At 41.0% G+C, this 20,268-nt stretch overlaps 1 protein-coding gene across 3 annotated transcripts in view; it reads left to right on the top strand.

Moving 5' to 3' along the window:
• LOC114249179 (peroxynitrite isomerase THAP4-like) overlaps window positions 1–20,268 on the top strand; it is a 45,507-nt gene that overhangs the window by 13,473 nt on the left and 11,766 nt on the right. Inside the window, exons 1-2 of one of the 3 annotated variants that reach the window (XM_089737962.1) lie at window positions 9,268–9,471; window positions 13,958–14,135. The exons of 1 other annotated variant lie outside the window; for it this stretch is intronic. In XM_089737962.1, coding sequence (XP_089594088.1) covers window positions 9,464–9,471; window positions 13,958–14,135 — 186 coding nt within the window. In that variant the 5' untranslated portion in view covers window positions 9,268–9,463. Of the gene's footprint in view, window positions 1–3,396; window positions 3,860–9,267; window positions 9,472–13,957; window positions 14,136–20,268 lie in introns of those variants that run through there. One more of the 3 variants, XM_089737961.1, reaches the window with a different exon arrangement.

The raw sequence follows: 20,268 nt of genomic DNA on the forward strand, positions 1-20,268 counted from the left end.
TGACGAGTCGAGCAGGAGGGTAACTAACTACCCTTAGGTTAGCGGCGGCTACGAGCAGCGCGTCGTCGCTGAGGCGGCGGTGCTGCTCGTAAGTGCACAAACGTCATCCTCCTATGAAGCCGCGGTAGGGTCGCGCGTCTCTGTGGGGGGGGGGGTCGAGGTCTAGTGCATGTTGACCGACGTGGTGGAATGCTATTGAATTGCTGTTAAGGCGAGACGCCGGGGCTTGTCGCTGGCGATAAACCAGGAGCCGAAGCCGGCAGAAGCAACGTGCTTAGTCCGATGAGTCCTCCTGGACGCTGTAGTGACGGGAGGCAGCAATTTGAAGTGCGTACTATTAAAGTGGGCCCGAGCAACGGTGCACACGACTTCATTCGACGCCTGTCTGAGTACAAATTCAGCTGCGACGTATTACTGGAGTTTACTTTGCACACACACACATATATAAATTAAAATCTGTCAGCAATTGACGGGGTTGAAAGGATAACTACGAGTAATTACTACGTTACTTTTTAATCTTTAATTATACTCGTATAGTTTTTAATTTTAAATTAAAATTTGAATCCGATAGCGCTAATAGAAATTTACAGTTTATAATAAATAAATAAAAAAACCTAAAATAATAACTCAATGAAATGTCATCATTACTTCTATCTATTCCAAAAGCTGTCTCTTTATGTTATTAGTTAATGTAATAAAAATGCGAAATATTAATTGATGTGATTGTAGTCTTTTTACTAAACTCATATGCTAAACGGGGTGTGACGATGAGATGCAACACAGCTTGATGTTTAATGTGTGATAAACTTATAAACATTTGTTATGGGAAAGAAAACTTTTGTTTGGTAACGTTTGATTTCACTACTAATTAACCTGTCAATTATTCGTTCTGGTGCTTGAATAAGATCGATTGGACAAAAATTATTCGTTGTGGAAATTGTTGTTGAATGCAGTGTCTTATATTTATTTATGAATATCCATTCGAAAAACAGTGTGATAATCTCAACTATAAATTAATTCATAAAAAATGATTATATCAAATGTATGACCTGTGACTGTTTTCCTTCAAATTACATACATTAACTGTTTCATACATAGTTAATTATCTACCTAGATAAATAAGTAAGACAGGTCCGAAACGTAAACACAGTATTATTATTTCTATTAATTTTCTTGGTTGGTTTTTATTTTTGTGTTTGATTGAATAATATTGTAAGAGTTTGTTACATTTTCTATTAAATGTTTTAAAAAGTTTATATATTTGGTTTTATTTATTTTGAGCTCGTTTCCTTACTCAAACAGATTCATTAAAAATGAACACGTTGAATGCGTTATGCGGTTTTAAAGACCCCAAGCGTTTTTTTTTTTTTGCAGGCTCCCTCACTGCGCCTAACAATGTCATTTTATTCGAAGAACTAAACGAACGAAGTTTGTCTCGATAAGATTGTGTCTCAAGTGAACTAATTTTTCCTTTCTTTGTGAAATACCGTAGAGTGGAGCTATTTTGGAAGATGAGTGCTACTTGAGACACTGAGCGGTACCTAGCAGTTTTGCCCAAGAATTTTTTGAAGTGAAACTAGGCGCATGAGTGTAACATTTTTACAGATGTAACGTCACGCAGGTATGCGACGGAAGTGTCATATGAGTCGACTATTATCAAAGCCGGCAATGAGACTTTTGGACAATTATTGGTAAATCAGAAAAACGAATTATTGACTTTGTATTCCATTGGCAGTCACAAAACTCTTCTGAACGACATGTTAGATAAATAACAGGTTAAGTATTAACCTTTATTTAATGCAGGTTATGAACCGTATTCTTTGAAGGAGACTATTATATTCAAATCAATCTGTATTGACATATCAATAACATTTTTTGTCCAAATGCACAGATTGCCACCTTTGATAATAGACGACTCACATATAACTCAATCGGAAAGATGAGAAACGGTGCCAGTAAATCAAACATCTATTGAAATGAAGTACTTGTCAAATGTCAGTAGTAGTAATTGTTGTATTTTTCCAACTGGAAAGGCAAATGTATCATACCAGCCTAATATTTTATAATTGTTTTGTCAAAAATGTTAATAGGAATTGAAATGAAATGAAAAGAATTAGGAATATTAATCAAATAGCACGACATTAAATTTGTCGGTTTTGGGTGGTGACTTTAACATTAATTTTGCAGTGGATAATTTCAAACCATTAATTAACTTTCTAGAAGAAAAATTTAGTTTACAGCTAAATAATAATCCAAACACACCAACTACAAATTCAGGAACGACAATAGATGCTATTTTACAAGATATTTAGCTAATGTTGAAACACGAACTTATATTGCATATTTTACTTCATCATAATGCTTTAGTCACAACAATACCAATAGAAATCGCGTCGAATAATCTAAATATTGAAGAAATAAATTAAAAAAATTAAATTTATATTTTATATTAATTTTCAATACTTAATATTTTAATGACAATTAAATTCCTAACATATCTTCCTTTTCCCTTTCTCTAAGTCTCGGAAATGTAAAGTATTAGATTTGTATAAATATAAGCAAGACTTATAAATTAGTTCGCCAAAGAAGTTTCACTTCTGACATGTGTACTTTGTACGCACGCACTTTTTTTTCCCCTGCTCATGCCGTTAGCCTTGAGAGGCTACATCAGCGTTACCCTAGCGTGTAGGTGAGCTCTCAGGGCTCAAACCAGAGGTGTTGCTAACACTGGTTCTAGCAAGAGCAGTGCTTCCCAGAATCTACCACCGGATCGGAAACGCGACCCGCTGAGAAGATCCGGCGAGAAACTCAGTGGGCTGTTTGTGGGTGTACCGATACACTGTGCATAGTCGCAGACTCAAAGGTGGGCTTGGCCCTCGACATCGAAGCCGCGGCGGCTTGCGATTTGCTGTTGACGCAGGCGGCTCTGAAACAGTTGTACTGTGCGATAAGACTTTTAGCGGTTACATTGGTAGTGCTGACCAATGGTTCGAGGCGTTATCGGAAGTGAGATAACTATAATAATTAATTAACACAACTGGTTAATCGTAGAGTTTATTCGCGACTAAAACTTAAAAAGTAAAAAGCAACGGAGCTTGCGGGCGCAGCCGCATGTTATGACCACGCACAATTTTGTTTATGAGTCTTGAGACCTTAGAACTTATATCTCAAGGTAGGTGTCGCAGTTACGTTGTAGATGTCTATGGGTAACACTGAATCGATATTTCAAGAATGGGGTTTATCATAATCATAAGTCATAACACTAATACATAAATCACGACTTCAATCAATCTAATCAATGAAGCCTCTTTTTAAATTGATATGGAGCAACTGAATCGATGTTCAATTCTAGAAAATTAACAGTTGATTTTTTTGTTTTGGTAAAACACATTTTAGTTGGTGCCGTGGCGTGCAACCTCTTTGACAGGACGTAAGATCTACAACGACTACACATAGACTAAGACAGAGACTTGAGAAAAATATGAAAAGAAAAAAGAGAAATGGAACGAGGGCGGACGTGACTAGCGGCAGGCAGTGCTTTTAATGTCTTCCCTTAAGTGTATAATCTATGGTCTTCCCAAAAGACGGACACGAACTAGACGCCAAGGAAAAAATTGTACTATGTCTTAAGTAAGTAGTCTACCAACGGATCGTCTTTGCGGTGCCACGTCGCCCGGGCCGGATATGTAATTAGCAAATAATGGCCAAAAAACTCAAATATTAATAAGCATAGATATTAAAAACAACCCTGTTACAGTTCACACTGAATAAATATTGAAAAATTGTTATTGCGAATCATGTTGGTGGTGCCACCTATTATCATACTATGTAAGAATACATTTTGTTTGGGTTATTTAAATATAATATCGCACCCTTAAAACATAAATGGCACTATACAAAAAATGCTATTTTTTAGTTAAGTATAGTGTCAAAATGCGTAAGACGAAACGCGCCTAATGCAAAGACCCCTGTAGCTCTAACGCGCTTAATTTTCGCTAGATGTTACTAGTGTCACTTATGAATTTGTAACAACTTGTACGGTCGGTAACTAATAAACCGGCACTATGCCAGATCGCGACAAGTCACCGGAGGGTTCCCTTGTCGAGGTGAGTAAAAAACTGGCACATTGTGTTCAGTGTCACTTATTAAATAAATATACTTTCGAATATTTACAGTGAGTAAGTGCATAAGTGGCAGTTTGAGTTTAACGTCAGTTATTTAATAACTTTAATTAGGATTTTGTTTTCTGTCTTCTACAAGTCAAAGATAAATTGTTTGAATTTTACCATCTCTGAGCTTGCAAGACATAATACTGAATGTGTTTTCTGGGACGAATTGCAAGGTAACCGTGGAGCAAATGAAATAGGCTGTTGTGTCTTGAAATACTTGCGAAGAAATCTTCTTTAGCTGACGAAGACTTAGATTTGTTTTCTATTCAGATAACTGCTGCGGCCAGCAGAAAAATCAATTCATCATCGGTACATCTTGCATAGTACATACCGATGATGTGCACTTAACTGAAAAGTAGCATCTATAACACATAAGTTTTAAATCCGTGGACACACACACAGAACGAAGGAGATGCAGCACATTCAACGATTGAGCTACAAATAAAAATAATACTTAAATCTGGACCCATTTATGTGCCTTCCCAGTACGTAACCGACATCAGAAGTGCAAAAAAACATGGCACATCATTCAAAGTAAACGAAATGGCTTATAACGATTTCATTGACATCAAACAACTGCCCGTTCCTAGACTGAACAAAAGCGTTGAAAGTGAGCTTGTAAAGGTGTCTGATATAAAAGTCATCAAAGTGGTGAAAGTTGAAGATAATAAGGTAAAGTTTTGTTACAAAACATCCTACGTTGATGATTTCAAAGAACTTAACCTGGGACCTAAAAAAGCCAGTGCAAGGAACCAGAGGACTGAAGAATTGCAACATCTGTATAACCAAAAGTTAGATTTATCCGAAAGAAAGAAGAGTGACGTGAAAAGCCTTCTAGATGCTGTTTTGATACCCAACTTTTACAATTCCTACTTTGACAGAGTTTTGAACTAGGTGGGTAGTGTCCACCCTTTTGTAGTTGATTAATTATTATTTGTAAGAAGAGGTTTTTGATAGGTGTTTTTTGTGATCTATTTTACGGATTTTTGTGCGGAAATGTTTTTAAGTTACTGTCACTTTATTAATATTTTTCTCGGTTCTAGAGCTTGATGCTTAAGACCGAATTGCTAAAAGACGACAGGCTCTTACATAATTCAGTTTTAAATTCAGTTTTACAAGATTTTATAGGATGTACCTACCTACATGATGTTGATACAATATTTTTTATAATTACTTACGTTTTTTTTGTGAAAAACAATATTTTTAAGTTAAGTACCTACTGTAAGTTATAATAAATAATATTTTTGCTGACTCTTGTGATTAAGCCTTTAATACGCTGATTTATACGTAACTTTTACAGTTCCTACTTTGAAAGACTTTTAACCTTGGTATTTAATTTGGAATACCTCTATTAATTTGTATTGATTAGTAAGTAGTAAGAACAAGATTCTAATATAATATTAATTCTGATAAAATTACGAATTTTATTCCAACACAAATCCTAAGTTTCTGTTTTTTTGACAATACCATTGTCTAGATTTAGACAGATTTTTTTTATGATTATTTGCGCTAGTTTTGACCTAAAACTGTGAGCGTGTGTCAAATAAATAGTATTCTTTAATATTTCAGTAATTATATTGTTTTATTTGTCTCTTTTTTATCATTACAATGTAGGTAAAATAACGACTTAGAGGTCATTAAGCAAAAATTATTGAATAACTATCAAACTATAACCGACACTATACAAAACTTTTTTTTTAAATGCTTCTCCATTGATAAATAATCAATAATTTTATGGTACGCCACTGGATTCTGAAACAGCGTTAGTTAAACTGTTATTTTATACCGATCACGAAGCTTTATTTACATTTTTTATGTTCCATATCACCCATACAATACTTAAAAAACTTAAAACGGCCATACTGTAAAATGAACATTTTCGTATAGTGTCATTTATATTTTAAGGGTGCGATATATGTAAAATAAACGACTTGGGCTGATGTAAAATTCACTTATATATTTAATGTTAATAATTAGTTACGTTTTATCAATTGTTTGGTAGTAATTAAATTTCAATTTATTTGTATAAAAGAAGTTGTATTTAGTTGCTATAACCATTAAAACCTATTTAAATGGCTGACCGTGAAACCGTGAGAAAAATTAAGGAAGCGCTTGTACAAAATATAAAAAGTTTCATTAGATTGTGTTGCGTTTTCTTTATAACAGAACCCACTGCCTGTTATATTGCCGATATAATACCTCATTAAAAGAATTCACTCAGAATTGGCTTGTTAATCATAAATGTTACACCCAGTACGACAATGATATCGCAAAAAGCTCTTGCCATACTGAAAAAAACAAGTATATATGAAAATATCGGTACCTACCTACAACAAACAAGTTTAAATCAGTGTTTCTACTTTTAGGGATTTCGCCTTTTTTAGAGCAAAATTGTGATTCAAGTACAACTTATGGCTTGTTTTAAAAATGAAAACTGAATTTAGGGAATTTTACAAATTCTTTATTAGGTGACTATTTATTATATTAAGCTCAAAAGTATTGCTTTATCTTCTTGAGGAAATTCCCCAAATTAGTTAGGATTAAATTCCAACATTTTATTTTACTATTTGGATAGTATTATCAACATTTTTTGTAAAAGGCAATATACATTAATAATTATTTATATAACTATATTTGTTTTCGTTTCTTAAATATTCTCCCGGCATTGAAATTATAGCAAAGAGCTAATTTTATTACGAGAAATTGAGTGTTTTTTTTCGTAAGATTTATGACGTAAATAAAGGCATATTTACACATGACCCCTAAGAGAACGTAATCATTGAAACAGTTCCAAGAGTTTTTGAACATTGACCATAATTTATTAGCTGCAGCTAAAACAAGATGGTTGTGGTAGCCATGATACAACACAAGATTATTAACAGATGCCTGGATCTTGCTTACGACATTTTCAAGATAAGCTTGCATATATACAAGTTCCGAACAACAACATTGGGACCGTCGATCTACCGAGCAGTATCACTGGTTCGGAGGAAGATCTTCCTTTCGTCGCAAACCTACAAACTAGATGTCGGAATCCAGAGAATTGAACACGGCGCGTTCACAAGCTCGTCGTAAACCTACAGCTGTCACTTCAAGCTTAGATCGGCAGGAGACGGGTACGATACGATACCTTGATTATTTTTTCAGAGGCCCTTTTTTAGGAGCCCTCTAATACAAATGATTCATTATTATATTATCTTATTGACCCATTCACTCAAGCATATTTACGTTTCATGAGTTATAACTTCACAAGATACAGGAACAAACGAATATAACACTTTTGACGTGACAACGTCTTATAATTCGATGGAGCCGGCTGCACGCACGAAAAAACATGACTCATTGAGGCGTTCCATTTAAGGCTTGAAGTGCAACCGAGAGCGCTACGAGCGTCAAAGAGGCCCAAACGGCCTCCGCGTTCGGCAGCGTTCGACATCTGTCTCTCTCCAACTTGAGTGAACGATGCATCCGCGTGGACAGCTGCTATACAATAATATATTTACATTTTTACATCAAGTATGAAGTTGAGTCAATTGTCCATACAAAATATCTATCAAACAAATAAAATTAAAATTTTCTTTTGAAAAATGAAACCATTCCATCAGTATTTTCTTATGACGTTGTCACGTTCAACTATCGTCAGTAAACCGACTTTACAGACAACCGATTTTTTTTAACAATAAAAATCAACTCAACTTTACATATTGCTATTGATGATCCAAAAGATGTTACAAAGCTTTCTGTTGAAGCCTTGACCTTAAAAATCACTTCATTTTTTTTGTTTTTTTTTTTTGTGTATTTATTTTGCAGATTTAAAAATGGTCCAATTTAGACGAGACACTTTTTTATTTGTTATGATGAAATTTAGAAAAGCTATCTATGAAAGATGTATTTGACCATTTTGGGGCTATAATCGTTAAATGCAACATGAAATAATCTGCTAACGAATAACGAAATCAGACTTTAAGCGAAACATGTGTTTCATATTTAAAAAATAAAGCCAATTAAGCTTCAGAGACAACAGTGCTAGTTTTTTTATATATAAAAATCGAAGTGGAAGCATCTTTTCACTATGGATTCAATCTTCAAATACAGAATTGAAGCCGTAAGATTATGCAGTATCCTGAAAAATGAAAAAACTCACTAAAGAAACAGGCTCACCAATGAAAACCATAACGGAATCACTATCACTATCCTTCACAATCACTATCCCTATATCTGTCTGTCCTTATGTATGCATATATCTTTAAAACTACGTAACGGTTTTTGATGCGGTTTTTTTTAAAAGATAGAGTGATTGAAGAGGAAGGTTTATATGTATAATATTATCCATAAAATAGTGGAGAAATCAATAATAAATTACAGTGTCCGAAGCGAAGCGAGGGCGGGTCGCTAGTAACTTATAATAGAAATGGCAGCTAACGACTGCCTAATTTTGGAACTTACTCAGTGCCGTGTGTAGGCGTGTAGGACCGTGAAAATGTGAAACAGTAATTATTATTAATGCTTCGATTTTTAGCTCCTCTATCTAGTATATACTTCATGGTTGTTTGATTTTTGGTATTTAAATATGCAAAGAAAATTAAATGCAGAGACTTACATACATTCTTCGTCCTAAGTCAAGGAATTAAAAAAGGGTATTTTTTGAAAGGATCATTTCTAAGCAATTTAGGTTAAAACAAAAATCTTAAGTGGAAACACTGTTAGAAATTATGTCGAAGATTCGTTTTCTTTATGGCGGGAACGCGAGGAGTGAAGTTGTGTGATTTGTTTTATTTTGTCTATTTAGTGTTTCTTCAGGTTTAAATGTGTAATAATGGCGGTTTATTAACTGTTTAATATCTGTGAAAGAGCATAAATGTGGAAAAATGAAACACACCCGTTGGACGTAACTTCTCGAGATTCTCCAAAAAGTCTACTGAAAAAATCTCAGTAAATGACCACAATTTTGCTGAGATTATATTTCATCGCATATCATCTCATCTCATTTCATTTCATTTTGTTTCCGTTTAATTTCATTTCATTTCATGCCATGTTTCATATTAATCAACTTCGACTCATTTCATAATATGATTTTAATTTATAAAAGTTTTCATAAAATTAAAATCAGACTTGACTTAAAGGTCTTAGTTACCAAGTCAAAAAAGTGTCGAAGATTCACGAAGCTTTGGCGTTTGGCGTCCCTCGCCCAATTCGCCCATTTCCTGTTTGGAAGGCCGTTGGTGTACAACAGAAACAAGAGGATATTATCCGAACATACCAGGCTTCAGCTATCATGAAGACTTGGAGTTTATATGCGTTGGTGAGTCTAATAAAATCTAAATTTTTATTAATTGCCGGAAGCTACACCTGCTTCATAGGTAAGCCGTTATGGCTTGTCCCAATGGAATTGGGGTACCTATTAGTTTCGCTCTTGCTCATGCATAGCTTGTTGCTAATTTGCTTCTGCTCTGCATTATCTCTCTATCTATCTCTGCTAATATTTGTGTTCGACTTTCCGAGGGATGATTATTAAAATAAACTTGGATTAGAAAAACTTGTATATTAAAGTAAAAAATCAATAATCTAGGATACAGTGTCACTTATGACAAGGGTATCATGACAACGGATTTGCGTATTACAGCGCTCTCTAGTGACGGTTTTAGGAGTTGAAAAAAACAGGGTGAACATTCCGCCCACCATGAACTACAAAAGTTCATAGCCAACAATGAGGCCATCAAATTTTACATGTACAATTAACATCTCCATGAAACCGTAACATCTTAACCTAATAGTAATCAATAAAGAACTGCTCAACATGAACTAAATATAAACTTACACATTAAAGAAACCATAATAACGACAAAGTTCAGTCAAGGGTTGCTTTTAAACAGTTCGTACTTACTTACAACTAAACAATAACAAAATACTTAATAGCTGATGCATCCAAAGATACATTTAAATTACATACATTGCATGAAATATCTACAGTTATTCAGGTAAGTAATGTTTAAAAGCGATAGGCAAAATGCAAAGTTTGGAGACTGGTCTTACAATTTTAGATTTCTTACATTTGATAGTACCCTTGTGACATTATCTGGAAGTCAGTATGCTCTGGTACGACCTTGACCATTCGATACATCTTAACTATGTCCGCTGCGAAACATATAGGATAAGTACGCCATTTCATAATTATGTGTCGTAACTCTGGTTGAAGCCTTGGACCTACCAATAAATCATTGTTCAATGACTTGCCGCTGGTACCCTTACACGAAGCGTCGAAAACAACGCCGACCTTCGTTGTACTTTTGTCCTCGCGAACAACCAACTGCATGATGAGGTAGATAAACGCATCCTGGCTTAGCAGCTTCTTGTTTGTCATTAATTACTTCTATATGATTCATAGCCAGGTGGCTACATTTATTACCTTGGATTATTCTTGCTTCAAGAATGGATTATTTTCAAGTTTCTTCTTGAGCAAGTGGATTGTTGTCGCGAAAAGGAAGACCTACAACATAACGACCCAAACTGTCCCTAGTTGTAGTGGATTCAAAGTATCTTTCACAGGATTCTTCTTCCTTGGATAAAAGTGGATGATGCTAGTCAGTTTCAATCTCCCAGAACTGACGCAGCAAATCATTGATTGAGTTGTCATGGGTATGTGCGCTAATAATGTAAGGAGTATCCCCACTAACTTAAACTCGTCCCGACAGGATCCATCCCAGCTGTGTATTTTGAGCTGTCAAGATTCCAGATGGATTTCTCAATATGCCTTCTGACAAAACCTGACCATACACATCAGCGCCCAGTAGAAGATCTATATTGCTTGGTGTACCATATCCTGGATCAGCCATCTGCAATTGCAACAATTCCGGCCAATCCTGTAATTGAATTTTCTGTGAAGGAAGAGTGGATGTTAGGCAGTTTAAAACATAGGCTTGAACGGGATAGCTAAAAGAGTTATATGTGGACTGTACTTTAAATTGAACCATATGTTTTACTGAAATACTAGATTTTTCTCCTCCTAAACCAGATATGGTACTTAGAACTGGCAACCTTCAAAGCTGCAAAAGTTGAACTGCGTGTTCACTAATAAACGAGGCTTGAGAGCCCTGATCCAACAATGCCCTAAGTGTGTGATACATACCCTTGTTGGATACATAAACTAATGCGCTAGCTAACATTACTTGACTACTTGATCTCATTTCACTGTTAGAAAAATGGCTGACAACACGCTCCACGTGATCCGCTGCCTGCGGTTCTTGTGCTGGCTCCCGCTGTTGATTAGTGGGCTGACTAGGACCCGCCAGGGTCGGATTGTGAGTGCCGCCTTCCTGGTGCAGCAGCGAGTGATGACGTTGGCCACAGCACCGACAAGCCGTGCGTCGTTTGCACTGTGTTACCGAATGGTTAGCTCCGAAGCAATTGAAACACAGTTTTCTCTTCTGGATGAAGTCCCGGCGATTCCCGATGGCTTCTTGTACAAATTTCTTGCATTGATAAAGCAAGTGATGTCCCGAACAGAATGGGCAGGATACAGACGTCGTCACGCTGAACACCTTCGGTTTATCCGCTGCATCTTTGCCTCTAAACTCTCTTCTTTGGTTTGGTTCTAAAAACTCGAGTGCTCGATATCTTGATTCCAGGAATGATTGGAACTCGCTTAGTGTAGGCAATCGATCAGCCTGTTCGCTTAGTTTTTGTTCCCATTGTTTCTGGGATTCATTATCCAATTTTATTGTGATGAGATATATAATCAGGATGTCCCATGTCGATACAGGTATACCAAGGTTAGATAAAGCGTGCAAGCAATCATTTGTCGTATCGAGTATTTGTTTAACACCGTTGGATGACTCTGAAGATAAAGCCCTTTGGCCCACCAGCCTGGCCAGAATGCTGTTCGCGATGTAACGTTTGTTATTGTACCTTTTGTTTAATAGCTATATTCGTTATTTTCGCATCCCAATATAACATTCTGGTGATTTTCTTCAAACTAACCAGTGTTGTTCCAATAATTGCAATCTCGTTTCGATATATTCCCTTGTTATTCTAGACGCAGGTGACTTTTTGAAATTAATCTTTGCCTTAAATATCTTATTTTGAATATCGGTTTTTTAATATAACTGTCCGGGCCCATTCTTCACATTCACTAGTACTTAGCAACGAAATAGTTTTGTGTTAATTACGGTTTGTAACATTCTTTGCACTTAAAATTGTTGTTTATCATTAGTTGTTTTCTTATCTGGCTCGTATTGGACCATGTTCGACTTTCCGAGGGATGATTATTAAAATAAACTTGGATTAGAAAAACTTGTATATTAAAGTAAAAAATCAATAATCTAGGATACAGTGTCACTTATGACAAGGGTATCATGACAACGGATTTGCGTATTACAGCGCTCTCTAGTGACGGTTTTAGGAGTTGAAAAAAACAGGGTGAACAATTTGTATGCATTGCTCTGCATTAAGTATAGCAAACAAATATTAGTAAATGCGGACGTGTCTACCACGTGCACATAAACTTAAACCATGAAGGAGTGACATCGTGTAACAAGAAGAAACTCGAGATTCTGGTTGAGTTCGAACAGTGAAGTACCAGCATTTTTACCGTTTCTGTAGTATAGTACAACTGGATCATGATTGATTGAGATTTCAACTTGGTCTCAAAAGATGGATAGTTGTGTTTATGTTACGATGTCCATGGGTTCCAATACCTATTTATAGCCAGATGAGCCCCACTAGCTTTGGGAAGACACTGAGCAGTACAACCAGTAGTGTTTTGACAAGGAGACCACTTCTTGAGCCAAAAATAGTTCTGAATTAAATATGAATCAATGACTTGGTGTCTTGACTGAAAACTTTGAACGAAATCAAATTGAAAAACTCTTAGAAATCTTGATTAAATTTTTTATACGAATTTCATATCCGCAACAATCAGACCAGGTGGTATACCGCGCAAAAGCATCATTGTTTTCTACTACCAGTATACTGCTCACTTCACACCAGATCAGGAGCAGTGCACATCCACAACCCAACACATGAAGCCAACATTAGCACTTTCAAAATAAACTAAGTATTGCAGTTCATTATCCGGTAGCACATATTTTCAATATTAAATCTCAACATTATACATTGATTGACATTCTTCACACTTCCACTACTGCATTGGTAACGTGGCAGCTCTGTATTACTACTGACCTTATTTTTTTGGGCCCACACGCTTCATTAAAACTTCATTAAACTCATGAAGCACACTACTCTATAAAAAAAAGCATTTATTTGTTACAAGTGCAAGGGAAGCTGTTGGGTCATGTTTTGTTTTAAATAAATTATTTATGACTATTTAAAATCGCCAATTCTTATTCTGTTGATAGATTTAAATAAATGCTTTTGTAAGATTCAGTTATGACAAAACCCTCCCCAAACAGAGTGAAAACAATTGACAGCAGTTACCATTTTTTAAGCTGAATGTCCATAACTATTGACAATATTATTCTGGCTAACTATGTTGTAGTATTTATGGGTTATGGTACCACCAAACACTGATTAGGCTTTACATGACGATTTGTAAATCCGTTTTTTTTGTCAAAGGTACAATGTGCTATTTTCATGCAATTCCCTATATTAGTGCTAAAATAACTAGCTTCTTACAACCAGGCAGGATAGTTAATAGATACTATAATATATGGTAATAAAGAGATGCATATATAATACAGCTTAGGCTTTTCTTTTCAGTATCCAGACCCTATGTGCCACAGAAATTGGGCTGACTGATAGAAATAATTGTAAAAGAATTTCTTTTATTCCAGGTCACCCCATGCACAATTTCCTATCGATGTCAAGGCACCCTTAGAAGCAGGCATCGATACATCAGAAAAAGGCTTCCTTCGCATCAAACCTGGGACAACTGAGCTGACTTTCGTCGTGAGCCACAACTTTAGGCTGACTTCACTCGAAGCGGGACTGTGTGACACAGAGACACATCAAGTAATTTTAGAAACAATTTATCTAGAATTTCATTTGCTAAACCGCCCTTTGTGAAAAGAATTAAGAGGGTTTTCAAACTACTGAGTGATGATCAGTTGGAAGCAACATTGTATATGGAAACTGATACTACACCAATGAGTGAACATTTGAAAGCAGCTTACAAAAAACTTCAATATATTTTATTTTATTATACACATACAACTATAGCATTGTCTGTCATTGGGAGCTTTCAAGTAAGATAATTCAGATTTCTTCCACATTCTATTAAAACCTTAGATAAAGGAGTCTACTGTATGATATTGTTTATAGGGAGGGGGTCTTATGAGGCTCATTCATTACTGACAACAAAACAGTTCATTAGTGCCCTTGATGTAGACATCACAGCTAAGGCATCAGATATTTTGAAAGCTATTTATTCAATATTATGATGAAGACTGGCAAATGATTGACTTATTAAAAAAAATATTGTTAAAAGTTATGGATACCATTACATTAAAGAAATTGATTTTTATGTAAAAATTCAACCTGTGTTCCAAGGTTGAATTTTTAGTGTCTGTTAATTGTTGAACAATGTATTATTTATTCCGAATAAAATAAAGGTATATTATAAGCGGTGAAAAAATATTGGAATAGATAGGAATATTGCATGGCACATGTGAGTGAACAAGACAATGTTAACAGCTATTCATGTTTAACACATAAGCTCACACACACACATACACACACAAAAACAACATCAAAATGATTTTCATGAAATGTTTAGATGTAAATTTTTCAAGGGTTTTTCAGTAGTATTTTCCATATATTGTGTTTCTCATGTTGAACACATTTCATATTAAAGAAAATATTGGTCGCTAATAGTATCCACGACTTTATCCATTTAAACTCCAGTATTCGTTTATAACTGCATTGTACAATAATTGAGAGCCACTCGTTCTTTAAACCTCGTTCAGAGACGCCGATATTTCTTGCAAAGATTATTGAAATTTCCTGGTGTTTAATTGTTCTTTTTTCTTAATCGGAGTTCCGTTGGAATAACGATCGTAAGCCCGGGTTTAACGCAACGTGGGCGCACGTGGCAATTAGGCGACGAGTGCCCGTAAAGTTGGCATCGGTGGTACTGCCCGGGAGTGTCACGTTTATTCGACCGTTCCCCCAGATAGGCTCGCGGCGGACTCGTACTCCATTTCTGACTCGATGTCGGAGCCGGAGCTAGCGGCCTCGGAGGACGCGATTGATACTGCGGGCGCAGGTGGGGAGGGGAAAGCGGCGACTCTGGGAGTACCGACGGGACTTTCGCGGCGGCGGCAATCGGTGCATGGGGGTTCGAACCTAGGTTGGCCTTGTAGGCCTCGAAACGGGACATGTCCGGGCAGAATTCGCGGACGAATAGTGAGAACAGCGCGCTGTCCTCGTCCGTCATTTTGAAGGGGTGCCCGGGGGGGGGCGTCCCCGGGACTTATGTAATTCGCCGAAAGGTGAGTCCTCTGAATGGGGTTTGACCCCCCTGCGCTGTACTAGTCAGCAGTGATTTGTAGGGGGGGTGCCTATGCCGTGAAAACGACAATCAGCAGGGAATTGGGATGGGACTTGGAAAGGTGGGACCCCACTAGGTTGTGAGAATGCCACAACAAGCGCTGAACGTAACGGGTTTTTTGTCTCGAAAAAGACAGTTTTTTGAGTTATCGCTTGCAAAGCGAAACAAATTCGCACTGTGTTTTCACGACTCAAGGTCGCGACGCCAGCGACAGTGCTTCGAGAATGCAAAACTCGGTGTGTTCGGGGTCCGCTTATTTGTGCATCGGCCAGCAGCTCTGCCTTGTCATCGTCATCGTAAGCCGGTGGTTGGCCTGAAGGGCGTACGAGAGGCGGCATAGTGGCGATAGTTTCGGACTTGAGGGTCCTAGCTAGTCGCCAGTATGCTTGGTGAGTGGGCGCGAGTTCTTCTAAATAACTATCCCAATTTTCATTTCGGGCGTCGCTTAGGCGGGATTTGACCTCCCGCTGTAGGCGACACATCCGAGTCCGGTTTGAATCCGTGGGATATCGGTCGTAGGCCCGGATTGCCGCGTTTCTAACTCTTACGAGGTCCCTAAGATCGGGGGAAAGTCTGAAGCAGTCCTCCACATCGACTTGCTTTGAAGATCTTATGATCGCCGTCGAGACGTGATCAGTGAAGATGTTTATGGATTCGACTGTTTTTTTTTTTTTTTTTTTCCGTACCTCTAGCAAACAACAAAGCCAGAGAGAGATTCATGTTTACATTTTTTGTTTTGTTTTAATTTTAATTATAGTTTATACTCCTACCCATAAGGGGCTTAAAAACTAGGTCACGCATTCATTCCGAGCCTCTTTATCATACCAGTTCTCGCATTTATTCCTCTCGTACTTTCATTCATTCCATTCATACTTTGCATTCCTAGCTGCGGTTACTAAAAGGAGGGGAGGGGAGTAGGGCTGTTGGGACTCTTTATTTCTATAATTATTTACATTTCCTTATTCTACCTTCAACCTAGTACATGTACACTTAATCCTATTTACTTAAACTAGGTTATTTACAACAGTAATAATATGTTAAAATATTATATGTTATAAAAATTTCTTATGTTCTATTTCTTTTATTAACCTCCTTTATAATTTTTATAGCATATTTTAGGAACAAGTTCCTCGCACAGGTTTTTTTTCATTAAATTGGGGAGTTCTCGCGCATGGAGTCTTTGGCCCAGTTCGACCTCCAAGTCGAATCGTGCTGAGCCAAAGACTGGACACTCCAGAAGCACGTGGGCCACTGATTCGTCGACGTAAGGGTCACAGATGCATGCTGGGCTCTCCTTGCACTTGAACCTGGCCAAGTACTCGGAGAACCCACCATGCCCTGTGAAGGCCTGTGCTACCTCCTTGGTCATTTCTATCTTTCTGATTATCCTGTATGCCTCGGACGCGATTGGGAAGTACAGCTTGGTGACTGAGGCCGTTTGCTCGGCGCTGTACCTCCGATCCCATTCGGCGAGCGTGTCCATGCGGATTACACGCTTCGCGAATGAGACCGGACACCGGTCATAGTTGGTTTTCTTCTTCAACCTCAGGGCGGCCGCTTTAGCCAGGGCATCGGCCCTCTCATTCCCCTCAAGTCCCGCGTGAGCCTTAATCCAAAACAAGGAGACGCTCTTGCCCTGCGTTTTGCAGTGACTAAGAGCGCCCCTCATCCGGACCGCAAGGACGTGAAGGGAATCCGGGTCAGCCACTGTCTGAAGGGCCGCCATGGAGTCGCTGAAGATGGCGAAAACGTTCTCTTTTCGCCGTCTGATCTCATTTGCAGCTTCACAAAGGGCCAAGAGCTCTGCCTGGTAGACGGTACAGTGGGGCGAGAGAGCAAGTTTGAGGGTTTTGGCTTCGGCCTCGCCAGTCCAGATGGATAGCGCGGCCCCGACCTTGCCCTCAATCTTGCTCCCGTCCGTAAATATACGCACATCATATCCTCGATGTTCGAGGTATTGCTCCTCGTCTACCAGGCTTCGTAGCTCCATCCCAACTTGTTCCGCTGGATGAGGCCTCTCCAGTGCCGATGCCACCCGCTCGATATCCCCGTCTCCCAGCACCGGCAGATGCGCCCCCCTCTTGGCCACGTATAGCGAGGCCATCTCGCGTACGCGTAGGTCAAGGGGGAGCACCCCCTTTTTTTTTTTTTTTTTTCGGGTAGAGGGCCGAACCTCCTACGAGGTCCCCGCGCAAAAGGGGCGCGCGGGGTATGTGAGACTCAACGATCTGCATGGTGTTGTGAGCAGGCCGCGGGCCCAAGGATTTTAGGACCCACCCACTAAACGACTCCCCTGCACTCTTACACCCGACGTCCGATCCCCTCCGAGGTCAGAACCCGGATGAGGTAGGGGGGCTACCGCGGTCAACACTACAACCAGACGGCGCGGCTCACCCCAAGGACGCCCAGCCGACGGAGCCTTCGAGGCGAATCGAAGGCTCTGAAACGTCGGCCGTCTCGATACGGCAGCCCGTCGGGCCGCCCAGACGGTGCCGCTGGTGTCCCGGAATACCCCGCTGGACCAGAACCAGCCTGCCGGGTCGGGACGCGATACACCGTCGACCGATCGCTCTATTCAATCCACGGCAGCGCGCTAGAGTGCTGGTAGCGCGCCGCGCGGCCTCACCCCCTCAGGTCGCCCCTTGACCTTCATCGGGGGGAGGCCGCTACCTACAGGGCCGGGACGTACGGGCGTATTCCCGCCTCCGGTCCCCGGCTCGACGGCGACGGATCGGTGTGGAAAGGGAAGAGCTCTCCCTCTCTCGCTCCGCCGCCTCCTTCTGCGAGATGGTGGACTCGCAGAAGTCGAGCATCGCCTTCCAGGACGCGTCGCTGCCGAGCATCGTAGCCACGACGCGCGGCAGCGAGAGGTCCTCTCCTATGACCGCGACGAGGGCGGCGCGTTGCTCGTCGAAACCAGAGCAACGCGCCAATGTATGTTCCGCTGTGTCTTCCTCGTCGCGGTCCGCGCAGTGGTGGCACTGCGCCGTCGGTTCCCTTCCGGCTATCTTATGCAAGTACCGGCCAAAACAACCGTGGCCGGTAAGCATTTGCGTCAGTCGGAAGGTGAGGCATCCGCGGTCGCGGCCCACCCAGTCCGCGAGTACCGGGCGGACCGCCTCGACGGTACGGAGGCCGGCCGACGGGTTCGCCAAGCGGCGAGACCACGCCTCCAGCACGGACCGCCGAGAGTGGAGCCTCCGCGCTCGAACTACACCTTCGCTGGGGCGCCTTTCCCCCCTAGAGCGGAGGTCGCTACGCCACCTGTAATCGGCAGCGAGCGCCTCCGCCTCGAAGGAGACGGTGCGGTATCCTCGGATCGCCCTGACCGCGATCGCGCGCTGCGGACGTCGCAGCGCCGCGACGTTCTTGCGGGTCAGGGCGTGGCACCATACGGGAGCCCCGTACAGTGCCATCGACCGCACCACCCCCATGTATAGGCGGCGCGCCGCCTCATCGGGACCCCCGATGTTAGGAAGAAGCCGGCTCAAAGAGCCGGCCGTCGCGATCAGCCGAGGGCCCAATTTCTTAAAGTGAGCGCGGAAGCTCCAACGACCATCCAGTTCGAGGCCGAGGTACCTGAGACCGGTCACCCCGACCCCGATGCGAACGCCTCCGATCACGAGGTGGGCATCCGTAGGCGGCGCCCGTCCCGGCCCGTGAAATAAGAGGGCCTGGGTTTTTTCGAGCGCCACCTCGAGCCCCAACCGTCGGATCCTTGCGACGACGCTTGCCACACCTGCGCAAGCCAGACGGGCAGACTCCCGGTAGTCCCTCACCGGGGCTACGACCAGCGTGTCGTCAGCATAGCAGACGACACTTAGCCCGGGGAGGGAACCCCATAGGGCGCCCCGCAGGACCCAGTCGTAGCCGATGTTCCATAGCAAGGGGCCCAGGACAGACCCCTGCGGAACACCGCGCTCGACGGGGAAGCGGTAGACCGCCCCACCGTGTCCGACGCATACGATCGACCTGTCCTCGAGATAGGAGCCGATCAGCCGGCGGAGGTACGCGGGGACGCCGTGATACTCCAGCGCCCCCGCGATCACCGACCAGGGCAGGGTGTTGAAAGCGTTCCTTACATCTAAGGACAACGCCATCAACAAGTCCCAGAGGCGTTTACGAAGGAGCCGTTCGTATAGTTTGCCTATCGCCGGGAGGAGACTGATGGGGCGGTAACTCGCGGTTTCGTTCTTCGGTTTGCCCGGCTTGTGTATGCCGATAACGTCCGCTTCTTTCCACGCCGCGGGAAAGATGCAGTTCGTCATAGCAGCATTTAGTATGGTAGCCAACATCGTTATCAGTTGGGCTGGTAACAATTTAAGCGCGCGGTTGCGGATGCCGTCGGAGCCGGGAGCTTTCCGTGGTTGTAGGCTATCGATCGCCTCCTTAACCTCGGAAGTGGTAATGGGGGGTAACGCGTCCGAGGGCGGCAGGGAAGCTCTGCGCTCGACCTCCCTGTCGACGAACTCGGTGTGTTCGGGGTCCGCGTGTTGAGTGCTGGTGGTGCACTGCTCTTGCAGTGCATCGGCCAGCAACTCTGCCTTGTCATCGTCATCGTAAGCCGGTGATTGGCCTGAGGGGCGTACGAGAGGC

The sequence above is a fragment of the Bombyx mandarina genome, chromosome 24 (genome assembly GCF_030267445.1).
Source record: "Bombyx mandarina strain Sakado chromosome 24, ASM3026744v2".
Lineage (NCBI taxonomy): Eukaryota > Metazoa > Arthropoda > Insecta > Lepidoptera > Bombycidae > Bombyx > Bombyx mandarina.